The following is a 24,992-nucleotide window of genomic DNA, read 5'->3' on the forward strand; positions in this document are numbered from 1 at the left end:
ATTGCAATTGCCATTTCGCCTCCCGTACCTGATCCCTGCCTAGTGGTCCCACCAAAACCACGCTGTCGGGTCACCCCATTCTAACCTTCCCACCGGGTCGTGCATAAGCTCCAAACTCAAACGTGCTGATAACTGGCCTGATCAGACCCCGGCCCCACTTTAGCTGTCGAACCTTTTCCCCGCCGCGATATCCCGAGGAGAAAGGTATAGCACATGCTTTGCATTGACAAGTGAGGAGAAAGATTGCTAAATGGGGTGGAATATTTGCCTTTGTCATCATAAAACCATATAACTAGGAATAATGTATCGCTCATGGCTTCATCAAAAGACTGTTAGGATGGAAGGGATGCGGGTAAGGGGGCTATGAAACGGACACCAAGTCCATCCCGACTGGTCAGGGACTAATTTCCCAGAGTTTAGGAACGTCCCCGCTCGCTGGGAGGCTCCACTGGGTTACGGGAATGGGAATGGGGGCCTGTTGGGTTGGAAGGTGGACGTGGTTAGGAGGTGAGTTGCGTAGAGAAAATTACTTACAAAATGAGAGTTACATATTAAAATGATAATCATACGTGTTAACACCTAGAGAGGGCGTAATTAAAGGCTCTAAATGACTAAGAATAGTCTAAATTTTCTAAATATGTCTGTAGTTAGTTACATACTTCTTCATACTTGACTTAGTCTCTTGTCTAGTTAACGTGGCCTGATTACACTTCCGGTACCCATAAACTGTTTACTTTATTGCATTTTCCCCTCTGACCCAAACTACCGGGTCTGCAATATCTCATCTATCAACAGTTCAACACTGTTTTCCCGATGATCTGGTGGAAATTTGATATAATTCCTTTTTGCATCTCCCGATCCTTCAATTCTCATCAAGAACAGGATTATAGCTACAAAGTAAGCTACAATACAGTACATTAGCCAGTATATCCCAAATCCATCTAATTCTATCATCTCCGTACTTCGTACTTTCGTGTTCCATATATCAAAGTTTACCCGTGTACGCCTGTACTTCTAGTGTCGCCTGCCAGTATGCAGTGACGTCTCGCGACCCAGACAGTCGGATCTTGCCCCCAGTTTGGTCCGACTAATATCGATGCTCCATAATTATTATTCTCCCGGTACTGGGCAGAGGGGAGAAGGAAAAAAAAGAAAATAAATCCGAAAAATTATGATTCAAGGGTAATTTCCTAACTTTGTCGGGCTTATTTTTGAACTCGCCCTCTACTGTACTTGGCTAGACTGCTAGAGTCTTGGAGTCTTGTTTTTTATTCTTATTGTGTGCTAGTTCCCCTCTCGTTATTCTCTCCACTTTATTCCAGCGCCAACTTAAACTTACTTTTACCTTCTCCTTCCCTTTGTTCTTTGACTTTTGTTGACTCTTTCCTCTGCTCTTCTCTCCTCTTCTCCCGTTATCCCGTCTATATAGACGTTCCTATCAACGGCAATTGCTCGGCAGACAAGTTTTTACTCCCAGCTATGCAATAATCACCACGGCCCTATACTCCCATTTTGCGATCTATACCTCGGGTAATTACCCATCACATTCTCCCGTCTATATCCAAGCGGCGTCTTGTTAGCGAGTTCGTTACAGCTCAGCGATATCTTTCCCATCCGTTTAATCCATCATATTTCCTTTCAACCGGCCGTTTTGAACTCGTCATGTCATGGACGACAAACCCATCCAGCCAGCAGAGGACGACGACCTGGTCCCGCACGAGAACCAGACATATCCGAATTCCGACCCCGAGTCCGAGTCCGATACTGAATCCTTAAACGAAGCATCCATGTACGTATCTAGACGACGCATGATTGCATCCTCAATCTCAATTCCCATTCTCCGAAACCAACCCAATCCGATTGGACGTATACCAGACGCAAACCCTAACAAATCACCACAGAAAATCCACTCGCTCCTACTCCTCCCTCGCCCTCCAACACATCCACGAAAATGGCCGCCGCTACGCCGACGAAACCTACTTCATGCCCAACGACGAACCAGAACTCACCCGCCTCAACATCCTCCACCAAATCTACCTAATCCTCCTCGAGGGCACTCTGACAACAGCTCCACTCCCCCAAACACCACGCATCCTCGACATAGGCACCGGCCCTGGCGACTGGGCCATCGAAATGAGCGCCGCCCACCCAACAGCCACGATAATCGCCTCCGACCTAACAGTCTTCGACTCGGGAGTCGGCCACCTCGACCTCCCAAACGTAGATTTCCAACTCGCCGACGCACGCACAGAATGGACCTACCACGAACCATTCGATCTTATCCATCTCCGGGGTCTATCAGGCGCATTCCAAGACTGGGCCGCGATATACACACAAGCCTTCGAACACTGCAAACCAGGCGGATACATCGAAGTCGCAGACTCCGATCCAGCCGCAGACACAATAACCTTCTCCCCGCTGAAACGACCGGAAAGTGAAGCCGAAATACCCGCGCTACGCACATACACCGCAGCACTACGATCCGCGGCCAACGCCGCCGGCTACCCACGCGACCTCGCCCATCTGAACACCGACGCGCTGGTCGCGGCCGGATTCGTGGATGTCCGCGTCCTAGAACGGACGATCCCGATTGGCCTGTGGCCAGAAGACGTTGCGGAAAAGACGCTGGGCAAGATGGCGCTTATTGCGTTGGTAGAGGGGTTGGAGGGGTATGCGTTGCGGCCGTTGACGGCGTTTGGGGGGTATACTGTTGATGGGGTGAGGGAGCTGTGTGAGGCTGTGAGGGGGGAGCTTTTGGGGGTCAGTGGGTTGACGGTGAAGGCGAGGATTGTTACGGGGAGGAGGCCTGTTTCTTTTGCGCAGAAGAAGATGGATTTGTTGGCGAGGGTTATGGCTAGGGCGAAGATTGTGCAGGAGGGGGCTGAGGCTGAGGGGGAGGAGTAGAGGGATGTGCTGGAGTACCCAGGGGATGAGGGTTGATTGGAGGGTTTAGATCTGGGAGTTCAGCGTGGAGCTTGGTGTTTGGGGTTCTTCTTGTAATATACATTTGTTGCATGCAAGTAGGGTTTTATTTGAGTCCTGCTTGCCTATTGTCTATAGCGAAAAGTGTTTTGCGTGTTCTAACAAGATTGGGATGTTAATATAATAGAACTTATCTTAATGTCGTTTCAAAGACAGGAGTTTACTTAGCATTGAGGACAAATAACAACAACCAACATTCTGATACACATAGTAAACGCTCCACAATAGCTCAATCTATAAGGCAACACAACACTCATTTGAACAATCTCGAAATGCGAAGATTCTGGAAATCCCACGCATTAACATCATCATACCGACAAGGCGTCGCCGGCGTAATAAACTCCCTAAACGGAAACAACGACGCACTCCGATTCGGCTTCGCAAAATACGCAATCGAGTACCTCTCCGGAATAACCGCCTCAGCACTACCCGAATCCGAGTCAACCTTAACAGAAGGCGGATACGTAACCCGATGACAAGCAGCCCGGAAAGTATCATTAGTAATTCTCTGCATCGAATCACCAATATTCAAAATAATCTCCGTCTTATCCTTAGACTCGATTCCACGAAAAACACCCGGATTCTGTTGATCCTCCACTTGCAGTCCGCCTACAGAGTCTTGGAAGAGCATCGTGATGCTGCCAAAATCCGTGTGCTCGGCGATACGTGTAGTAGTGCCGTCTGCTAGTTCTGAGGCTGGGATGGACGGGTAATGCAGGATGCGGAACTCGTTTTCGGCTTTGTTGTGTAGAGCGAGCATTTGGTTTTCGTCCACGCCGAGAGCACGGGCTAGAGCGGCGAGGATTTCGAGTTCGAGTTTGAAGCAGGTTTCGTAGAATTCTTCGATGAAGTTGCGGAAGCCGGGGAGTTTTTCTTCGGGGACCCAGATGTTGTCTACTAGTTCGTCTCGGGGGGAACCGAAGTCGACTGTTTCCTGTAGAAGTTGTTAGTCTTTTGCAGGTTACAATTGAAGAGATGTTTTTACCTTGATATCACGAACAAATTTTCCCTGAGGAAGCCCCTTCTCAAAACCACTGATGCTCGAGATAGACTCTTGTCCGACGTAGCAGTAGCCACGGTTGGGATTCGCCTTGGGAGGGTGCTTTGCGAGCATCTTGTCCTCGTGGGGCAGAGCGAAGAACTTGCGAGTCTATTTCAAAGTCAGTCTCTTAGCCTCAGTCTAAACACAGGTATGCAATGCTAACCCAGTCAAATAGATCATAGATGAGCTTATCCGGAAGACCATGATTCTTCAACTTAACACCACCCCGAGTCTTGAGGCCATGGAGTAGAGCAGTCGAAATTTCTTCCCTCTGTTGGGGAGTCCCCTTCAGCAAGGAAAGATCAAGAGCCTCGGACATTGTGATTGTGATGGTCGTGAAAATAAAGAAATTCTAAGAAAATGGGATTCTGTCCTGGTTGATATCTTGTCGTGGTGGTAGTCTAACGGCAATTCAGGGGAGAGATCCCTCCAATTTATACTTCATAATCCACTAGGCATGACATATTGTATCTCCATACAGGAATGACCTTTTTGAGAAGGTAATGTCCAATAACGCGGGGTATACACGGCTAGAAGATAATTACTTTCCCGAATAGATCGAGTGGGTCCAATATCACCTTCCTCAATCACAAGCAGACCAATCAGAGCGGTTGTCGAACTGTACCCAAGGCTCAAGTAAAGATGGAAGGTAATCGTGTCGCTGCTCCTGTAGGAACCACTCTCTAGCATTTCACAAACGATCAGATTGCTAAACCTGATTCGTTATAGAACAGAGCCCGGAGAAAATGGCAGTTTGGAAGCTGATTCACGGTCAGAGTGAGGTCTTGTTCACGTTTTGGGTCCGTTCTCGGGTATATTCAGCTCTTCGTCAGTGGTTATACTGGATTCACATTGTTAACGCTCGACGAAGGACGGATTTTCTGAAGGCGTATTCAACAAGCCCCGATCAAGTGACTTGCGGGGGTATTAAGAGTGGAGTATTCTAAGAAGTACCAGTTCCATTCTCACTTACAGGAGGGATAAATCAGACGAGATGCATAATGAGGTAGAAACTAACTGCGATTGGCATTGGAGCGCAAGGCTACCAGAAGGATTCATCTTGAATAAACACAGTATTATATAAATCCAAAGCACAATTGACAAAGAATCAAACCTCGAGTGAGGCATCTATGTTCATTCGACATATATAGGGTATATGCCCAGCAAATACTAACAAAAACCATGCTTTTGGATACTCCCCAAACCCCATGCGAAAGGAAACAAAATGATGCAGAAAGAAAAGAAACGCAGAAGACCCATCCCATAGCTGGTCCCATAGCTGCTTACAGCTGGAACTTGGTCCGCTCCTTCTCCATCCCACCCTTCCATTCCCACTCTTGCCCACTGGTTCGTTGAATGCCCTTATCCACACGGCGCAGCTTCAAGGTAAACTGCGGACCGAGCTCTTGCAGACCAGTTCGAATGCCCTCAGCACCCTCCATCTCCTTGCCATCGGCACCAACAACCGCCTTCTCTGTCTCGCGCTTCTCACGGAAGACATATCGGTGGCGGCGCACGAAGATGTAATCACGCTGGTTGTGCAATGTGACAACCTGCCGACCCTCAAAATCTGGCTGCGGAGGGAAGCACTGCTGGAACATGCGGGCAGTGAGCAGACCCAGCGGTGTGCGGAAGTTGTTCAGGATCAACTCGGGCCAGTGACCAGTTGCGCGACCATGGCCGGGAAGCCGTTTGCCATCGACCCAGTTGCTGATGCTGAAGTGGAAAGTCGGGCCAATGGGGAGATGCACAACGATCAAGCCGCTGGGCTTCTTCTGGTCCTCCTGCAGGACAACCACGGTAGTGAAGTTGCGGTTCGCGGCGAACTTGGAGATCTCGCGGATGGAAAACTTGTGCGAGTAGCGGTGTGCTGTGCGGCGGATATACACGCTGTTCGGGAACAGGTCTGTCAGGATGTCGGCTTCGTTGTGGAGGGTGGAGTTGATAGCGGTCGTGATGAGGATCTTGGGGGCAGGAGGAGTTTCGGTTGAGAAGAGCGAGGGGAATTTGGCGGCTAGCGCTTCAGGAGCGAGACTCAGGTTTGTACTGCGAGTGGATTGTGATGGACTGGTCGCGCGTTCGGTGGCAGTGGGTAGCGAGGACTTTTTACGTCCACGGCTTGAGCCTTCTTCGTCGTCGTCCTTCTCGTCCTCGTCGTCTTCCTCGTCGCTCGTTGCGATCATACTGTCGACCGACTCGTTATCGGACTCTGCGTCATCACTTTCGTCCTCGCCCTCCTCCAGTGGCCGATTCAATTCGTCCTCTTCTTCCTTCTTGGCCCGCTTGATGCGCTCAATATCGACACTCAGTCCCAGGCCATCCTCCTCAGCGTCACTACCGGCTTCATCCCAGACACGCTTTCGCTCGAGAGTCAGGGGAATATTGCGACGCAGGCGTTCCTCTCTCAACTTGGGATTCTTGGCTTCCTCCCTCTTGAAAGCATGGCGCTCCTCGTGCCGCTCCGCATCCTTGGCTCTCTTGCGCTTGATGTGTAACATCTTCCGGCGCAACTTGTTCTTCGTTTTGACCTCCATGTCGGAGCCGGGCGGCGGCCGTGATTGACCTTTCATACCCATGGTGAGTAAGAAATCTGGTGGACTGCAAATGAAATTTTGGGTGAGCGACTTGACGAAGCTTCAAACTGATCTTCGCCGATAAAATAAATTATCTCGGATCATCAATTCTCCGGGCTGGGCCCGGCACCATTCTTTTTGATTGATGTTGATCGTCCCATAAGGGGGATTGAAAAGACAAGAAAAAAAGAGAGAAGAAAGTGCACATCCATTCGTTTTTTCCATTTTTTCCCAGTACTTGTATTTCTAGAAACATTTGTATTATATCTGTGGTGTGAACGAAGTCCAGGGGGACTTCTAGGTGGATGACTCAATTGCTGCCGCGCCTTTTCCTCCCCCGCTCTTTTCTTTCCCCTCCATCCATCCAGTTCAGGACTTTCACCTGCTCGACCGCGCTCCAGAAGAAGTCCAATCGCAACCCCAAGATGGCCACCGTCACCACCAAGACTGGCCAGGCGGTCGATCGCCTGGTCCTGGATTCAATGCTCCGCCGCCGCATGTTCTACACCCCCTCCTTCGAGATCTATGGTGGTGTGTCTGGTCTTTACGACTATGGCCCACCCGGCACCGCCCTGATCGCCAACATGACTGAGTTGTGGCGCAAGCACTTTGTGCTCGAGGAGGATATGCTCGAGGTTGACTGCACCATGTTGACCCCTCACGACATTCTCAAGACCAGTGGGCACGTGGACAAGTTCGCCGACTGGATGTGCAAGGACCCCAAGACTGGCGAGATCTTCCGTGCCGACCACCTGGTGGAGGAAGTTTTGGAGAACCGCTTGAAGGGTGACAAGGAGGCTCGTGGCCAGAAGGTCGAGGTTGACGCCGAGAAGGAGGCCAAGAAGAAGAAGAAGTCCAAGGGCGAGACCAAGGCTGTCAAGCTCGACGATGCCCTCGTCAAGGAGTACGAGGAGACTCTTGCGCAGATCGACAACTACGACGGTCCCGATCTCGAGAAGCTTATCGCCAAGTACGACATTCGCAACCCCGCTACCGACGGCAAGGTCGAGCCCCCCGTCGCTTTCAACCTCATGTTCCAGACCTCCATTGGTCCCAGCAGCAACATGCCCGGTTACCTTCGTCCCGAGACCGCCCAGGGTCAGTTCCTGAACTTCCAGAAGCTGCTCGAATTCAACCAGCAGGGTATGCCCTTCGCCTCTGCCTCTATTGGCAAGTCCTTCCGTAACGAGATCTCCCCCCGCGCTGGTCTCCTGCGTGTGCGTGAGTTCCTCATGGCCGAGATTGAGCACTATGTCGACCCCGAGGGTGGTAAGAAGCACCCTCGCTTCGTCGAGGTCAAGGATGTCGAAATGTCTCTGCTGGACCGTAACGTCCAGCTGTCCGGCAGCACCAAGACCACCAAGATGACCATCGGTCAGGCTGTCGAGACTGGTCTGGTCGACAACGAGACCCTGGGTTACTTCCTGGCCCGTATCCAGGCTTTCCTCCTGAAGCTGGGCATTGACTCCAACAAGCTGCGCTTCCGTCAGCACATGGCCAACGAGATGGCCCACTACGCCGCTGACTGCTGGGATGCTGAGCTGCAGACCAGCTACGGCTGGATTGAGTGTGTCGGCTGTGCTGATCGTAGCGCTTACGATCTGACTGTGCACAAGAACAAGACTGGTGCTCCTCTGGTCGTCCGTGAGACTCGTGCCGAGCCCCTGCGCATTGAGGAGTGGCAGGTCGATGTTGAGAAGAAGAAGTTCGGTCCCCGCTTCAAGAAGGATGCCAAGACCGTTGAGAACGCTATCGAGGCTCTGTCCCAGGAGCTGCGTGAGAAGCTGTCCCTGGACCTTGAGCAGCAGGGCAAGATCGAGATCGACGTTGAGGGTGTTGGCTCTGGCAAGGTCGAGATTGAGAAGGATCTGATCCGGATTGAGAAGCGCACTCGTGTTGAGAATGTCCGCGAGTACACTCCCAACGTTATTGAGCCGTCCTTCGGTATCGGTCGTATCATGTACAGCATGATCGAGCACGTCTACTGGTCCCGTGCTGGCGATGAGGCCCGCGGTGTAAGTCATGATTGACACAATGGCTTTTTTGTTCTTTTGCTAATTATTTCTAGGTCCTCTCCTTCCCCCCATCCATCGCCCCTACCAAGGTCCTGCTGGTGCCTCTCTCCACCAACGCAGCCTTCAAGCCCCTGACCCAGAACCTGAGCATGAAGCTGCGCCGTCTGGGTGTTTCCAGCCGTGTGGACGACTCTTCCGCCAGTATTGGCAAGCGTTACGCTCGTAACGACGAGCTGGGTACTCCCTTCGGTATCACCGTCGACTTCCAGTCTGTCAAGGACAACACCATCACCCTGCGCGACCGTGACACGACCAAGCAGGTTCGTGCCAGCGAGGATGAGATTTTGCAGGCTGTCAAGTCTCTCGTCGATGAAGACGAGACCTGGGCCGATATTGTCAAGCGTCTGCCCGAGTTCACTGGCCAGGAGATCGAGTAAAGTGTAGAATAGAGCAGAGCCGAGTCGAGTGGAAAGTTTCATTTCCCATTCTAAAAATATACACCATTTCCAATTTTTTTTTCTCATCACTTCCAGAAGATAATCCAGTAATAATTCCCCGACAAAAACATTAATCACATTTACCTTTTTGTAGCGTCCGTGTCTCTGATTTCAAGCCAATAGCGCATGCTTGATTGCAGCTAAGCTCCGCTCCCCAATCCGGTCTACCGCGCCAAGAATCCGGGGCAACCTCGTCGCATCTTCCATCTGTCCTCTTCCTCGTCTCAAGACAGAGAGCACGTCCCAACACAGACCTCATGGCGCCTATCATCCATTCCGCCAAACTCACAGTCTCCTGTCCCCTGTTCGCAGCCGACTTTGACCCGCGCAACAACGGGCGTCTGCTGGTCGGCGGCGGAGGCGGCGAAGGCCGCAGCGGAGTCGGGAATAAGATCGTAAGTGGCGCGTGCTTTAGTCTGGCTTTTTGAGTCTCTGGAAATCTAACTGGGGTATCTATTTAGTCTTTGATTGATACGTCACGTCGAGATGAGATCACCGAGGCCGTGGAGATTAACTTGTCGCGCGACGAGGATTCGGTGACGTCGCTCGCTGCGGCGCCGCAGGTTGGCGATGATGAGGGCTCGCTGGTCGTCCTGGCTGGTATCAACAGCTCTATTCAGGAACAGGAGAAGAACAACAACAATCAGCACATGCGATCCTTCCGATTTGAAGCGCCTCAAAAGAAGAAGACTGTGAGCTCGGCCAAGTTGCAGGACAACTCGGAAGCTTCCAAGAAGGACACAACAGCGAAGAAGGAGAAGACGGTTGAGGAAGTGATTCCTGGAAAGGCAGAGACTCTGTCGCGTGCTTCAATCTTCCGTACAAAGGGAGCCGACTCGGGCGATACTTATCAACGAGTCTTGAGGCTGTCTTCTTGGAAGAAGCCCGCCGATGCCTCGAAGAAGAGCAGTCAAACTACCAGAGTCGGCGCTATTGCGACTGGTCTGGCGCAGTCTGGCGAGATTGTTTTCTTCGCAGTTACAGAGGGACCTACCGAGTCAGATGTCATCGGCCGTATCCGTCTGGACAGCAACGAAGAAGCCGAGGATGTGGACTTTGCCAGCCTGGAGGATGACCCGGAGCAGACGGGCGATGCCCGAGGTAAATACCGTGTGGCATATACCAACGGCGCCGATGTGATGGTTGGTGAGATCTCCTCATCTACACGCTCCAACTCCGCTCCCGATGTCAACTGTGTCTATACCATTCCTCTCCCCAGCAGCGGCGCCCGTGCTGCGCGTCCCAAGTTCCGCGCCTTGCGCTTCCTCTCCTCAACAGCACTACTCCTCCTCCAAAATGCGCCAAATCGAAGTGGTTGCGAGTTGGTTATTCTTCGCTTGCCTAAAACCAAAAACGGCACCGCAACTATCGTACGGCGTCGCAAGCTGCCCCGGACTGTTCAGATTGGCCTGGGCCTTGATATTTGTCCCCTTGGTACCAACCCAGCTGGGCAACAGCAGACTATTATTGCTGTCAGCGGCAGTGACAACTCGATTCTATTGTGGACGGTCGAGTTCGGCCCTAACAAGGGCTACGGCGCCATTCGGCCTTACACAACCCTCCGCGACGTGCACCCATTCTCCATGACGAAACTCGTCTTCTCTCCCTTCACAGCTCCAGCCCACCCCGTCACTCCCGACGTACTTCCCCAAAACGTCAAGCTCGCCTCCATCAGCATGGGTAACACCATCGTTGTCCACACTTTCCCGCTCTCCCCCTTCCCCGCCTCCTCCCGCACCCCACGCTATGTCCTATCCTTGCCCGGCCCCGCCGAATTCTGGGAGGGCCTGTACTTCATCCTCGTCCTACTTTTCTCTCTCGTCCTCATCACAGGCTCTATGCTTGCGTTCGCCGAGATCCGCGGCGGTACACCCCCGTCCTCGGCGCAGCGCAATGGCTGCCTCCATCATGGCGCAATGCTATTGTCAACGAGTACACCCCACCTGCACCAGGCAAGGGCTCATACATCGATTACCTCCTCTCACCCAAGGCCCAAGAGCCAGTGCCAGTGCCAGTGGCAAACGTCATCGAGGAAAGCCAAATCGAAAGCTTGAGAGAAATCCTCGATCGGGTCCACAGTGCCGGCGCCGCACCAATCGACCTCGAGACTATAAGCCCACACGCCCTATCAGTCATCCTACGCTGCCACGATGGTATAACCGCGGAACAAAGTGTCCTCATCGAGACATTATCTTCTCACCGCGCTCATGACGATAAAGCCGAAGCAGAAAAGTTCCGCACTTGGGCCGATCTCAATGTTGAAGACCAGGCTGCATGGAAACGGCGATTGACTGATGCCGGGCGTTGGGCTGCTGATGAGGGCGAGGCTGTGTTAAAGGGGGTTTTGTTTGGTGAGGCTTGTGGGCAGTTGCGTCATGCTGTTGAGCAGGGATTGTCTTGATCGTACCTAGCAAGGTGTGGTTCGGTTGTTCGGTGGTTCGGTAGTTTGTACTTTGGCTGGATTTGGGATTGGAAATTCGATGCTTTGATGGCTTTCTTTGATTGTATGATTTGCTATATATACTTTTTACATGATAGATGAATCTTGATTTTGCTGTACTGTTTTGCTGATGATTTCGTCCCATGGATCAATGTATAGATGGTTAGATGTAGGAATCCGGCATACGTTTTACAGAAGGTCATTTAAGCGTACCTACCTGGGTGTAGCAATGGCACTACAAAACGTTCGTCGCACCACATCCTATTTCTGATTAGGAGCCCGAACACACCACCACCGCCTAAAAGTACATAACTTGACACCTCTAGCTATATATGTATACCGATTCTGCCAAAGGTCGCAGCTCCCTTGGGCTCAATATAAATTACAACTCAGTAGTCAGATCCTCGGCCCACTCCACGGTACTCACTAGGGATAAGAGTGGTCAACGGCAGATCCCTAGGACGCCACCTTAACAATGATTTAAGATAACATAAGCCCAGAACTCATAATTTAGGTATAAAGAAGTGGAGGTGCGGCGATCACTAGTGAGGAATATTGCTTCTGTCGCTCCGGGAAAAGTATATGTTTGCAGTTTCTCCCCTTCAATCTGGAGAATTTTCAATCAACAACCTATCTCTTACTAGATTTCAATATGAAGTTGATTATGGTTCTCGCCGCTCTTGTCGCAACTGCGATAGCATATCCTGCCCCTGAGCCAGAACCGCAAGAGAGCTGTCCTGCAGATGTATGTATTCTCCAGGGGTATCTGTTACCAACCCTACTAAACTTCAATGCAGAAAGTCTTCAATAGTTGTGGTACGGCCTGCCCATTGACGTGTCGCAACTTTGAGAACCCCCCAGAAGTCTGTGCTATGACCTGTGTTCCCGGATGCGCCTGCCCGGACGATTTTGTCCTTAATGAGGCGGTATGTGCAAAATCCATTCACCTACGCTGGTGGTTTTGCTAATCAATGTGGATTTTGTGTAGGGTGATTCCTGTGTGGTCGAGGAAGACTGCCCAAAACCCGAACCTATAGATGGAACAGGAGATGTTTAAAGAGCATGGAGTACTAGGCTATGTGTGGGCCTTGCAGCAGCTCTTAACCTCTCCGTCCTATGTCACTATATGTTGTTCATATCCGAAACTCGTGTAATAATCATTCGCTAGGACATTCTACTTATTATATGTATCAATTTTCGTATCTGTTGGGCACCACCGACAGAAGCCACAATAAACCCACTATTATTCTTCCGTTCTCTAGCAAAAGAAAACGGAAAGAAAAAGAGTCGTAGGGGGCATCACCATTACTAGTATTCTTGCCTCTTGGAGATAATTAACACAGTGTGAATTCCATTCCTTTTAACAAAATGATGTTCTTAAATACGGGGTTTTTGTGAGGAATAGGGATACATGAGCGCCAGCATCTCAGCAGAAAAGCCATATATTTAGGGCTGTTTCAAGACTGTCATCGTAAGACAAAATTGGGCTTGAAGGGCGTATTATGACCCTGCGTTTAAATCGCGGCTTATAGGTTCTCACACACATTTAACCGAATATATAGTGCGATGAACGTTTTTTTAGTGCCACTAACCTTACTAAACCCTACCTATATACTATATCTATCTGCTATAAGCTTCAAGAAACATAGGATAGGCTCAATACACCAATTAGAGACAGCTCAAAAGTGACGGTATTGATGGGTATCTCTCCGTCTATCCGTTTGAACTTATAGGCCCTTTGTCGCGGCGCTTTGCTGCGTCTTTCCACTTGATGCCCGCGATGCAGGTTCCCGATTCTAGCGTTTAAACCAATGAAATATCAAAGTAGATCAACCTCAGTCTTCCGGATATAGGTGACGCCAATTTAAGGGTTCGTCATTATTGATTTCCTTACATTAACGCGATTTTTCATAGGTATTGGGCTCATATTTTGCTCAGTTCATTCGTCATATTTCGTTTACTTCATTCTCATATGTGTTCTCATATCTCAGTTAGTTCATCATGCAAACTAACTATCCTCCTGCTAACTACCTAACCGAGTAGTCAATCCTTCAAGCGACGGGAGCGAACAAACGCTTCTCAAGTGCAGGCCAAACCTTGGGCCGGCTTGCCCTGTAGCTAGAATAGCGAAGCTCAACCCCAGCCACGTTGCACATCCCCTGAAGTGCCGCAAAAGCAGCACGCACAAGCACAAACCACTCGCCATTTCTCTCACCAGGGAACAAACCAAGCAAGCACACCTCGATAACCTGCAGCCGGGGAAACTGGTCACGAGATGACACCATTGCACAGAGTGCACTGACAACGATGTCAATGTCGCGATCCAGAATCTCCGACAGGCAAAGCTTCTCTACACTGCTTGGCAACTTATCAAGCAGGTCCAGTGCTGGCACTCCCCCTAGAAACTCAAGAAAGAACACCACAGGGATGTCAATCTCGCGTAGGTGGGTGAATTCCACCAGGGAGCCGAAACCCCAAAAACCAGGCCGGAAGGTGATCAAGCGGTACACCTCCGCGAATGATTCCCTTTTGAAGTCCCAGTACCCTACGTACAGCCCCTGGAGACTATGCTTCTGCGTCTCCAGGGCCTGGTAGAGATGCTGGGGACTCCAAACGGGGAAAAATCCAGTGCTATGGTCATCGGTGTGCTCGTACTTGAAGACCTGGAGATTTGCACAGGCAGTGATATACCGGAGTATACTGCTCCTGCCATGGATATAGCTCAGTACCAGTCTTGTGATTCCAGAGGACCGGCGCGGGGGCAGCAATGCCGGGCATGGCTGTGGGTAGTCTTCCTCCGGCCTATCGGTGAGGCTGTGGCCGAAGAAGGATCGCATGGCCGGGAAGTGTAGAAATGGGATGAAGTCCAAGTGTGAGCGAGTTGCGAAAGGTGAATTTTCGGACACAAAGACTTCTTCTAGGAACTGCAGTGGTCTGAATGGGAAATCCACTGCGACGGTTGCGATGCGGGAGAGAATGAGAGTGGACCACATTTTGGGACCGATGGAATGATCCAATTTGAAGAATCGCAGGTTCGGCACAAGGAAGAAGAGAACTGCTATCCAGGCATCAGGCAAACCTCTGATGAGATCGCGTTGCCATCTGCGGCGTTCTTTGCGCTCCGGGATTGCTCTGATCAAGATATCATGGAATGGTCTGGTGTGAGGATTATCCAGAAGTCCATCATCATCTGGATCCAGGAAAACATCTTTATCCTCAATGTCATTGGTGGGAGCAATGTCGATTTCATAACCGCCAGTCCAGAGTCTCTGTACGAAAGACGCCAATCCGGGGTTCTCCAACAACAAGCGGGCTAGCCGGTAAAGTCGTCTCTGTGGATTGTCGACTTCGAGAGAAAGGTAAACCTGGGCAAGGAAGACGTGATACCATGTTCGGCATACCAACAAGAGCTGAGAGAGGGCGTGGAAACGCCGCGAGGAAGGGGGTCTCCGGCCATTGTTTTCAGGCTTCAGGTTGAGATAATGGAAGATGAGAAAGAAAATTTCGTTCGGGAGGTGACGCATAGTGTACGGATTTGAATGTAGTCGCCGGGCAGTCATCTTTCGATGAAATCAGAGCGTGTTCAGGATGTCTCACGCACGTTGGAAGCTACCAGATGAAGCGATTGGTGATCGTCGTGAAGCGTGAAGCGTGAAAGATGGGAAGAGGGAGTAGACGGAAGAAGAGAAGATGGAGCAGAGGGAGGAAGAGAAGACAGTGCAGAGCAAGAGATGGTCTCCCATAGGCAACGGTCTGAAGAGGCGCGGCAAACGACGACAATGCGATACGATGCGACGATGATACGATGTCTCCAGTAGTAGTGCCAGACCAATGAACTCCTCAATGCCTTGTATCAGACCGTTCCGAGTAAATAAATATAAGTTCAAGAGCTTGAACCGCGAGGATATGGGTGGTTGCCTATCGAGGGACGAACAAATGACCAGTATTTGTTGATAATGTGACGCATTTACAGTTTAATGCAAGCAAAAGCATCCTCAGCTGGCCATGACACCCTCTCAAAGCGCCGGCGAGCTTTAAACTCGTGGTATTTTGAGGATCAACGCCCAAGATATCTGTTTGGGAGGCAGCCCATTTCTCTATCAAACTCAATCGCGGCTCTTTTTTGTCAAGCATAATTCATGTAAAAGCCAGACTGTCGACGGTCTTGATTATATCAAGATGGTCATCTTCAATAGCCAAGATAATAGACTATTAGCGTCTTGATTTTTGCTTTGATCAAGGCAAGCTACCGCAAGATTGTGCATATCCTCGATAGTCACAGGGTGGCTTGTGTCTGCTGCACCTCGGCGGCTGAGCGCTTCTCACTATCAATCAAAGCAACTGACATAAAGTTGATACTCGCAGTGGTTTTGAGGCCGACTGGGGCGAATCAGGGCCATGTCTATGTTGATCATAATCGTAAATGTGTCATGATATTCATCACTCAGCGTGATGTCCTGGGTATCAAGAATATCTGCATGTAGATGGCGAGCATTCGAGTAATAACCTTGACGGTAATACCTCGTCGCCAAGATCTTCAAACCGGAGTGTATCCGGATGATAGTCACCCAAATTCTTTGTCCGGGGCTCGAGACATTCATAGTTGGTGGTGTGACTCGACATGCGAATGGCAAACGCAACCCATTGTGGAATAGGTCGCTACTCGACACCCATTATAACAGGGGTGGATGCATGCGGCTCTCCAGATATCTTCTTGCCGGCCTCAAACTTGGCCTGAATAAGATGGCAATCGTTAAACTCGCGGTGTTAATGCCCGGGCGGACTGGCATGAGTCAGCCCAGAAAAATCCCTGTATCAGAGAATCTGTGTACCAGTGCAATCAACCGTCGACGAGGTCTTCGAGGACAGCTCATCAAGCTGACTGGGATCCCAGCCAGATGCACAGTGGATATGGATTCCAGACCGATACGATCCTAACCTCCAGTCAGCTGATACTATCCATATTTGTCTCGAGTCATCAACAAACCCAGATGCACGTAAACCTAAGTAGTGAGCAGGCCAAGACTGTCACCAATATAGGATCCAGAAACTCCTATTTCCGACTGTTGTAATGTTGTCGTCTCGACGCTGGGCTCGCAAACGTTTGGATGTATAGTAGACAAACGTTTGATTATAGTCAATCGCTGTTCAGCCCGGTGAAGCGCCCTTATCAGGTGATGCTGACTCGCAGACAACGGAGCACCCGCCGCATTCGAATTTCATTGTTCACTCGGGACAGGACTACACGACCTGGTATTCAGCCTCCTTTGGATTCGAACCGTTCTATTTCGCAAGGTTCCAAGTGAATCAAGCCGTTTAGTAAGATTTCCCCGTACAATAGCTATCCTAGCAGGTGTCCCAGCTTGATGGAGACAACGTATACATTTCCGGATAGGCTACAACAAAATACCTCATTTGGAATTAGTGCATCTAGGTAGGAAGGTAACAGTAGCACCGAATTTATATATCGTCAACCTTAGTTCATCCATCAATCCGAGAATTTGGGTAGAATTAAGGCATTCATGGAATGAATCCCAACACAAATTTTACATCTATCCTTAACATTATGCATCAAAAGTCTGCTAAATCAGATCAATACATCACAACCATATCCACCAACCCTTATATAACGACCCAAACCAATATAGTGCAAGGCCAACAAATATGCTAGTGTCATGATCATGGTCATTGTCATCAGCATCATCAGTGTCGTTGTCATCATCGTGGACATCCTAAGTGAGAGCGGACCAGAAGAGCAGAGCTTGCGACTACCCCCAAAAATGACCCTTAAAAAACTAGAGACGAAACTAGACCTAGAACCAATTGAACCGGCCAAGTAGCGGTAACGCAGAAATAATGAGCTCACAGGTCGAACATCGCCAATCCATTTTCAACTCAGGCCAGGTCAGGGATTCATTGACATAGGCATAGAAAAAAGTCAAGTAGACATTTTGATGAGAACGTGAATGGTCTGGACAATGGACAATGGACGTGGATGAAAGAAAAAAGTACTCTTTTGTGCAAGTCAACTCAAATCGAGGACGGGGATTATCATAGACGCGAAAATAGACAGAAGAACAGTACTGAAGTACTAAAAAAACGAGTACGAGTATAAAACGTTGAATCAAGAGCAGCATTTCACGAAAGCAGGAACAGAAACATGAGCTGCAAGCAGAAGCAGAAGCAAAAGCACAATTCAATGATGAAACGCCAATTACCCACGCCGTGGTTGTGTATGGTGCGGAATCAATGGGGGAAGGGGGAGCAGGGAAGGAGTAGGCAGGCATGATACAAACACAGCGCAGCGTAAGCTTAAATCTTAGTCGAGGGTCGTTGATTTGGGCTTGGGGGATATGAATGGCAAGAGTGACGGGTATGGGAATGTGAGGTGATGCAGAGTGGCCGATGCGGGATTCGTGAGAAGGCACAATAAGGAACGTTGTCTAAACCGGAGAGGCGTTAAATCGAACCCATATGTGCGCAGAACAAAATTCTTTCAGGTGGTCAATCAACTTCGTAGACGGGGTGGAAGAGGTGTGAGAAGGCGTGTTCTGATATGGACGGAGATAGGTGGTCATGAGAAGAGGAAGAGAGAGGAGGAAAGAGAGGTGATGGAGATCCTCATGCTCTCAAAGGAAACGGAAAAAAGGCAGAGTATGGTTGGTCATCTCATTTATTGACCGTTAGCCTTCTTCCAACGCAGCAGCTCAGCCAAACTGGCGAGGCTGCAACCAGTCTGAAGGAACTCGTGAGCCAACAGCTCATCAGCAGTAGCACGGCTGCGGACGTCTACGCAAAGACAAACGCTCAGGAAGGCTTTGAGCTCCTTGCTCAGCTTCTCGGGCTTCTTCAGACGGGGTGTACCGTTGGTGGCAATCAGGTACAGGGCCTTGAGGGGCTCCTCATTGAGGTATGGGGGCTCGGACTCGATCATCTCAATAGCCATGATACCCAAAGACCAGCAGTCCACCTTGGGTCCATACTCCTTCTGCTTAACCACCTCGGGCGCCATCCAGTAGGGCGTACCGACCATGGTGGCACGCTTGCTCTTCGACTCAGTCAGCTTAGCACAGAAGCCAAAGTCAGTGATCTTGACATGTCCGACTCGGTCAAGCAGGACGTTGTCACTCTTGATGTCACGGTGGATAATGTTCTGGCTGTGTAGATGGGCCAATCCCTTGCAAGTCTATAGTAATATAAGTTAGCCAAGTCATGTTTTCAATGGTAACGAAAGATAGGACGGCATTGTTCTTACCTCATGACAAATTGTCGCAATCTGGTTCTCCGTAATCACCTGGTTGTTGTCGATGACATCTGTCAACGCACCACCCTCCATGAACTCCATAACCACCCAGAGCTCGTTGCTTGACTCTTGCAAGAATGAATCCAAAAAGTTGACAATATTGGCGTGCTGGCTGTCCTTCATAACAATAATTTCGTTCACAATCAACTCCTTACGAGGCTGGCTCCGCAGATCCATCTGCTTGATGGCCACCTGGCACCGAGGGCCGTACTGTCGGTACAGCTCGTGGGCAACGGCAGAGGTCGCATGCTCCTTGACCCGAGCCACATATACGGATCCGGACGCACCCTGTCCAATCTTACGCTGCTTGCTGTACGATTCATTGGGGTTATCCTTGGACACCACAGACCGCAGACGATCCATAACCTCATTCTCAGACATAGCTGACATGCGCACCTCCTTCTTGCTGCTTGGTTCGGGCTTCTTGGTCAGCGCGGCCTCGGCCTGGCGAACACCATCGGGAACAGCCTGCTTGGCGCCGGCCTGCTTGTTGGCAACGTTCAGTGGCTTGACAGCTTGAACCGGAGCAGGCAGACGGGACGGGGGAGGCCCTTGCTGGCCCTTGCTGCCATTGCTCTGGGGCTGGCGACTGGACGATGCCTGGGCGCGAGGGTCATTGGGAGCATAGCGAGAAGGCGATCCTTGGGAATCGTCGTTTCGCGAGCTGCCACCAGCAGGAGTTCGGGGAGGGCCTTGTCCATAAGGACTCTGGGAAGGAGGAGCGGGCGCGGGCCGCTGGGCAGTAAGCGGCTGGCCTCCAGGGGCGCGGGATCCCGAGCCGGGCGCCTGGGGAGCCGGACGACTCGGCTGGTAGCGGCTGTTCATCGAAGGATCCGAGACGCCATAACCACCAATTTCCTGCTTGGCCATTGGAACGCGGGTCTGGGGGATGGATGCATTATATGCTGCATCTTCCTTGCGACGCTGTTCCTCCTCCACACGACGACGCTCTTGCTCTGCCATCTGCTTCATCTGTTCCAGTTGCCGCTGCTGTTCAGCCGCACGGTCATCCAGACCGTGCTGGGCGGGAGAAGATGTCGCTGAGCGCATCGAGCTGTCCATGGAACCCTTGGACTGGCCGCTATCGAGGCGCTGCAGAGGGCCCGGTGGAGGAGGCCGAGGCGGAGCAATCGAGTTGCCCACCGTATTGCTACCCAGGGGCTTGGGTTGCGCTCCTCCGGGGCCAGACATACCGGCATAGTATTGCGGGTTTTGTTCCCGCATCTTGATATCGGAGTAGAACTCTAGAACCTCGATGACAGCCTGGGGGTTCTTCTTGTAATCCTCCTTGGTGATGGCCGAAGCGGTCAGGAGCTTCTCCCATTCTGGGGGCAAGCCCACAAAGGCGCCCGTCTGCGGATCGAAGCCGACGTGAACTCGGTGGCTGAAATTGGTCGGGTTGCTCACACCGCCCATGCCAGGGCAGCGCTCATAAATCTTATCAATCCATTCATAGATCTCATCATCGGATTTAACCTCACAAGTGATGGTTTTGGTAGGAACATCACGAGTAATCATGGCGGCTTTAGAAGCAGCGTCCTTGGGGTTAGCCAGACGAGTAACTTCAAAGGCCATTTTTGATTCCTCCGAACGTGCGACGGCGGTGACGGTCGAGAGGGGGAAGGAGAGCACCACTTTGCCGGATTCACTCTTCAAGAAGTCAATCTTGAAGTCGCGCAGGACCAGGTAGCGCTGATTCCAGGTGGCCAGAAACTTGTCTTCCTTGCAACGCACGTAACCTTCTTTGATGATCTGAAGGCCATTGCTACCGGCGGTCTGGGAGCGGGCCAAGCTGGGGGTGCTGGTATTGGGGAACAGCGAGAGATTGCCGCCAGGGCCGGGAGTACTGGGCGAGTTCAGCGACATCTGACTGAACGAAGTCGCGACATTGTTGTTGGTGGGGAGAGTCAATTTGGGACGATCAGTCGGGGGGCGGGGGGCCGGCCCCGGATTCATGAACTGATCCGGTGTGTACATCGTGCCACTAGACGAGCGCAACAAAAGATGAGCATCGAGGTTATGAGACCAATAGCGAGAGAGGTATTGCTCCGAAGAGAGGGTTGGGGATTGGTGGTGTGAGGAAGACTTGAGGGGGGAGGGAGTACACCACTTACTTGCCGTACGAGGCCATCTTTCCAGGAATCAGGGACGCGAAAGAAAGAGGAAGTGAGTTAGGCGCGCCGAGACCTCCTGAGGCCCCTCGAAGCTAGCGGCACCTGTTTCCCACGACTGGATGAAAGGAGTCAGTCGGGGTGTTTGAAATTTCCCGGGGCGAGACAGGATGGTAGAGAGGACAAGATAGGGAGTTTAGAACTTTGATCGGCCAGGAGACACGAGGGCGAGAGATTGAGGCGGATGGAGGAGGGGCGGGACACGGGGGGAGGTGGTCAGTGGTTCCTGGGGGGCGGAAGTCGCTTACCTGGATCGGTGGATGAACAGCGGGCGCAAGTCTGGATGAAAAAGGAACGGATCTCGCCCTGCGAGGGTTGTTCAATAGATAATCTGCGGACAATGTCTAAAGAAACAGGACAAAAGCCAAGGGGAGGTGTTTGTATTGGAAGTATTCCCGTTGGTGGTGGGGGGAAGTAAAAAGAGGAGAGGATTAAGGGGGTTGTGGACGATGGCGGTGACTTGAGGAATGGAAGGAGACTGGAAAGAATGGAAGAAAAAGGACTTGGACGACTACAGTACTTGTGACGCGGGGAGGGTAGATATTGGGCTACTCCTGAGTCCTGAGATGGAACAATGTATGTTTGTTATTTACCTACTTACCACTTGCTAAAACTGCTCCTTCTCCTGCCAAGTGTTGTAAATGTTACTATTCACGATGAATTGTTTCCCCCTGGATCCTACACTTGATTTTCTTTGGGTTTCACATTGTGTTCGCGACCCTGGACCCAAAGGTTTCAATCTATGGAAAACGAGGCTCTGCCAATCAACAGGCCCGTTCAACTACAATAGAGGGGCGCCGGATCCACGGGTCGTGTTGCTTTTCTGGAAGGGCCCCATTTAGATTGTGTCTAGAATGTCTGGAATCATGGAAGACCCGAGAGAAACTCGGCGGAACTATTGTGTTGTGTCCTAACACGCTGGTTAGATACTGCGGGATACTGGATACTGGAATACAGTGAAGATAAGAACCGAGTATTATGACAGTGTCTACAGCAAGAAAGTATACCCAATACCTCCAACAGTATGATATTCTATAGATTGTTCTCCCGTATAAATGTTGAGGGACTCGGGAATCTGTTTTCAAGATCTACATTCGACCATTGCTTCCCCCATATATACGTATACAACCCTGCTCCAAGGGATGAACAAAGACATCCTGAAACCGCGTCGGTCCCAATCCGTCATTCGTCATGTCAACATATCCCGAACTCGTTAACAAGCATCCCTTGAGTCCAGGCTAACTCCGTCTTACTTGGCTGCTTAATTCCGATGACATGGACCAGACTACCTAGCGACACAATGTGTAACCTCAATGCCTGAGGCACCCTCTCGCTAGCCGAGGGATCGGAGTATGTAGTTAACTACAGACATTATTCAATTAAGCCATCGTGTTGTTATATTAACTAACTACAATCTTACTTTGCGCGGCACAAAAAGACGGCAGAGTATTAAAGAAGAAGGTTCGACAATTTAACAAGATGAACGTGGCTCCATATTACAGTCCTTTCTTATTCTGCCGAGGTTCTGAAATGGGGCAGGATTTATACTTCCTGTCATGACTGGGGCCGCCTAGAATGATAAGAAGATCACTTTACTCCGCACAATGCCCTTAGATTCCTTAACCGCCGACAAATACATCAATCATGCCAAGTATCAGCACTTGGCGAGGGAGTAAGCTTTGTATCTGCCAAAATTAGTATGTACAGCCATCTTCCAGTTTAGTCCTCTCAGCCCGAGCAGGGGTATATTACGCCACAGAGCATCTTCATTCCTTTCGAAAGCTACTCCCCACTTCAGGATTCTATCATTTCCCACTTCTCTCATTAAGGTAAAGTAAGCGCGTCTATCTCGCATGTATAAGCGACCGACTAGCGATGGCCGAGCCCTAGCCACGCGGATCGTGTGATCTGATGCGGGGAGAAAGCCAGGAACAGGTAGGGGATCTTGAGACGTGGGCATCACCGTCTTATCAGGAGCTCAAGTTGAATATGTACTGTCAGAATGAAAATCATATCACAGTGGCTGAGCCCTCGGCAAGTGCTGCCCAACCAGTCCTATCGTCTTGACGGTGTATACGAGAACAAAGAAGCAAACTGGGTGGCTCGGCCAGCCTCCAAGCCCCACTGGGAGCTCCAACTGACGTTATGAGCTTTTGACTTGCGAACGGTCCACGAGACTTGCTCACACAATCCAAACCCTGACAAAGGTTACCTACACCCCAACACTTTCAAAATTATGGCAGTGCAATAACCATTTATCTCTACTCGATTCTCCATCTTTCTCTTCCTCCCTTGTTACTCCTATTGTGCGACCGCCTCTATTTTCCAGAACCAAGCTAGTCACCGCCTGCTCCGACGATCCCCCATCCGCCGCATCCCGCTCAGCATCAAAGAAGATAAACCCTGGTGGGCTGGACTCTGCAACTCCCAGGAGTTGCTTCCTAGCTCTCCAGCTACCTAAAGTATTCTTATCCTAGCTCCTATCAACCCTCGTCCAACCGACGACCGACTATCTCCCTCTCTCTCTCCTCTCGCACTCATCCCACCACCATGAGTGCAGCCGAGGCTCGCCAGCGCAAGCCTCTCCCCCGCCAGGACACGAGTGAGCTTCAAAAACACTCCACGAAACCACCCGTCGAGCCACGCCTCAAACATGGCATCCCGATGCAAATCGCCCGCTCCCTGGCCATGGCCGCCTGGTTCGACTGCTGTTGCGTCGTCATCTTCGTCACCCAGCTCGTCGGTGCCCCACTGTACCTAATCAACAAGGACTGGTACTACACGTACATGGCATATACAAAACAGAACTTTGGCCTGGTGATCACTACGCTCACGGAGTATGGATGTCCAACACTCTTCCGCGTTAGTGGAGACGAGAGCGTCCGGGGCCAGTTGCATCTGTCCGAGGATGGCATGCTGCAGACCCAGTTCCCGGAGCGCATGGTCTTGATCGCCAACCACCAGGTCTATACCGATTGGGTGTATCTGTGGTGGATTGCCTACACGAATGTCATGCACGGTCGTATATTTATCATCTTGAAAGAGTCACTCAAGTATATCCCCGTCATGGGCCAGGGTATGATGTTCTATGGGTTTATTTTCATGGCTCGGAAATGGCAGTCTGATAAGCCCCGGCTTCAACATCGGTTAGAAAAGTTGAAGACGAGGCTTTCGGGCTCCAAGTCGGGCAAGTCGCAGTTTGACCCGATGTGGCTGTTGATCTTTCCCGAGGGGACGAACTTATCACTCAATACCAAGCGACGGAGTGATGAGTTTGGACTGAAGCAGGGTTATCCGTCGTTCAAGCATATGATTCTGCCTCGCTCGACGGGTCTGTTCTTCTGTCTGCAGCAATTACGGGGAACCGTGGAATATGTGTACGACAGCACGATTGCCTACGAGGGCCCACCGTATGTTTTTCACCACACTACTCTCCTAACAGGAACATTACTATTCGAAGCTTGATCGCTAACGAAATCTCATTCTATCCTACAGAAAGGGCAGCTATCCCGATAAATACTTTACTCTCCGCTCCACATACGTCCGAGGCCGACCACCAACCTCAGTCAACATGCACTGGAGACGCTTCGCCGTCGCCGACATCCCCCTCGACGACCAGAAAGAATTCGACGAATGGCTTCGCGCTCGCTGGGCCGAGAAAGACGAGCTCATGGATCACTACTTTGAAACTGGGCGATTCCCCTCCGAGCTGGCCGGCTCTATCGAGGCGAAGAATGCTACCGAGGAGCAGAAAGTGGCCATCTCTGGTGGTTATGTAGAGTCCTATGTCCGATTGCACCACTGGGTTGAGCTTATCCAGATTTTCATTGTTTTGCTTGGTCTTGCATTCCTTTGCAGATTTGTTTGTACGTGGTCTCGGTAGGTATGGGGGATGGGGAGTTTGGACAGCACCTCCTCTCTGTTTTTTCGGGAGGATTGAGCATGATTTGATGATAAGAATTGGAAATT

The 24,992-nt window shown here is 50.8% G+C and overlaps 9 protein-coding genes across 9 annotated transcripts; 5 read left to right on the plus strand and 4 right to left on the minus strand.

Annotated features, from left to right (window-relative positions):
- Positions 1-1,667: 1,667 nt before the first annotated feature.
- N7473_000278 (class I SAM-dependent methyltransferase) lies at positions 1,668-2,904 on the plus strand (the record flags this gene model as incomplete). The annotated part of the gene is made up of 2 exons (XM_057146218.1): positions 1,668-1,789; positions 1,902-2,904. The coding sequence occupies 2 exons, from the start codon at positions 1,668-1,670 to the stop codon at positions 2,902-2,904; spliced, it is 1,125 nt and encodes a 374-aa protein (XP_057014104.1).
- Positions 2,905-3,235: 331 nt separating this feature from the next.
- Positions 3,236-4,343, minus strand: N7473_000279 (isopenicillin N synthase family dioxygenase; the record flags this gene model as incomplete). The annotated part of the gene is made up of 3 exons (XM_057146219.1): positions 3,236-3,916; positions 3,968-4,132; positions 4,188-4,343. 3 exons carry the CDS (start codon positions 4,341-4,343, stop codon positions 3,236-3,238), a joined length of 1,002 nt encoding a protein of 333 aa, XP_057014105.1.
- A 964-nt stretch (positions 4,344-5,307) lies between these two features.
- Positions 5,308-6,600, minus strand: N7473_000280 (rRNA-binding ribosome biosynthesis protein RPF1; the record flags this gene model as incomplete). The annotated part of the gene is made up of 1 exon (XM_057146220.1): positions 5,308-6,600. One exon carries the CDS (start codon positions 6,598-6,600, stop codon positions 5,308-5,310), a length of 1,293 nt encoding a protein of 430 aa, XP_057014106.1.
- Positions 6,601-7,022: 422 nt separating this feature from the next.
- Positions 7,023-9,049, plus strand: N7473_000281 (glycine--tRNA ligase; the record flags this gene model as incomplete). The annotated part of the gene is made up of 2 exons (XM_057146221.1): positions 7,023-8,612; positions 8,666-9,049. The coding sequence occupies 2 exons, from the start codon at positions 7,023-7,025 to the stop codon at positions 9,047-9,049; spliced, it is 1,974 nt and encodes a 657-aa protein (XP_057014107.1).
- Positions 9,050-9,366: 317 nt separating this feature from the next.
- On the plus strand, positions 9,367-11,510 carry N7473_000282 (uncharacterized protein; the record flags this gene model as incomplete). The annotated part of the gene is made up of 3 exons (XM_057146222.1): positions 9,367-9,504; positions 9,571-10,898; positions 10,943-11,510. The coding sequence occupies 3 exons, from the start codon at positions 9,367-9,369 to the stop codon at positions 11,508-11,510; spliced, it is 2,034 nt and encodes a 677-aa protein (XP_057014108.1).
- Positions 11,511-12,201: 691 nt separating this feature from the next.
- On the plus strand, positions 12,202-12,606 carry N7473_000283 (trypsin inhibitor-like cysteine-rich domain-containing protein; the record flags this gene model as incomplete). Its single annotated transcript, XM_057146223.1, has 3 exons — positions 12,202-12,294; positions 12,347-12,475; positions 12,538-12,606. The coding sequence occupies 3 exons, from the start codon at positions 12,202-12,204 to the stop codon at positions 12,604-12,606; spliced, it is 291 nt and encodes a 96-aa protein (XP_057014109.1).
- A 994-nt stretch (positions 12,607-13,600) lies between these two features.
- On the minus strand, positions 13,601-15,073 carry N7473_000284 (F-box protein; the record flags this gene model as incomplete). Its single annotated transcript, XM_057146224.1, has 1 exon — positions 13,601-15,073. The coding sequence occupies one exon, from the start codon at positions 15,071-15,073 to the stop codon at positions 13,601-13,603; it is 1,473 nt and encodes a 490-aa protein (XP_057014110.1).
- Positions 15,074-17,054: 1,981 nt separating this feature from the next.
- Positions 17,055-21,197, minus strand: N7473_000285 (serine/threonine protein kinase CLA4). Its single transcript, XM_057146225.1, has 3 exons — positions 20,967-21,197; positions 18,805-20,836; positions 17,055-18,735 (listed from the first exon to the last, which is right to left on the minus strand). The coding sequence occupies exons 1-3, from the start codon at positions 20,981-20,983 to the stop codon at positions 18,223-18,225; spliced, it is 2,562 nt and encodes an 853-aa protein (XP_057014111.1). The 5' UTR covers positions 20,984-21,197; the 3' UTR covers positions 17,055-18,222.
- Positions 21,198-23,573: 2,376 nt separating this feature from the next.
- N7473_000286 (lysophospholipid acyltransferase family protein) lies at positions 23,574-24,906 on the plus strand (the record flags this gene model as incomplete). The annotated part of the gene is made up of 2 exons (XM_057146226.1): positions 23,574-24,433; positions 24,519-24,906. 2 exons carry the CDS (start codon positions 23,574-23,576, stop codon positions 24,904-24,906), a joined length of 1,248 nt encoding a protein of 415 aa, XP_057014112.1.
- Between the last annotated feature and the right edge of the window lie 86 nt (positions 24,907-24,992).

The sequence above is a fragment of the Penicillium subrubescens genome (genome assembly GCF_028828155.1).
Source record: "Penicillium subrubescens strain IBT 31985 chromosome Unknown utg000001l_segment0_segment0, whole genome shotgun sequence".
In the NCBI taxonomy this organism is placed as follows: Eukaryota; Fungi; Ascomycota; class Eurotiomycetes; order Eurotiales; family Aspergillaceae; genus Penicillium; species Penicillium subrubescens.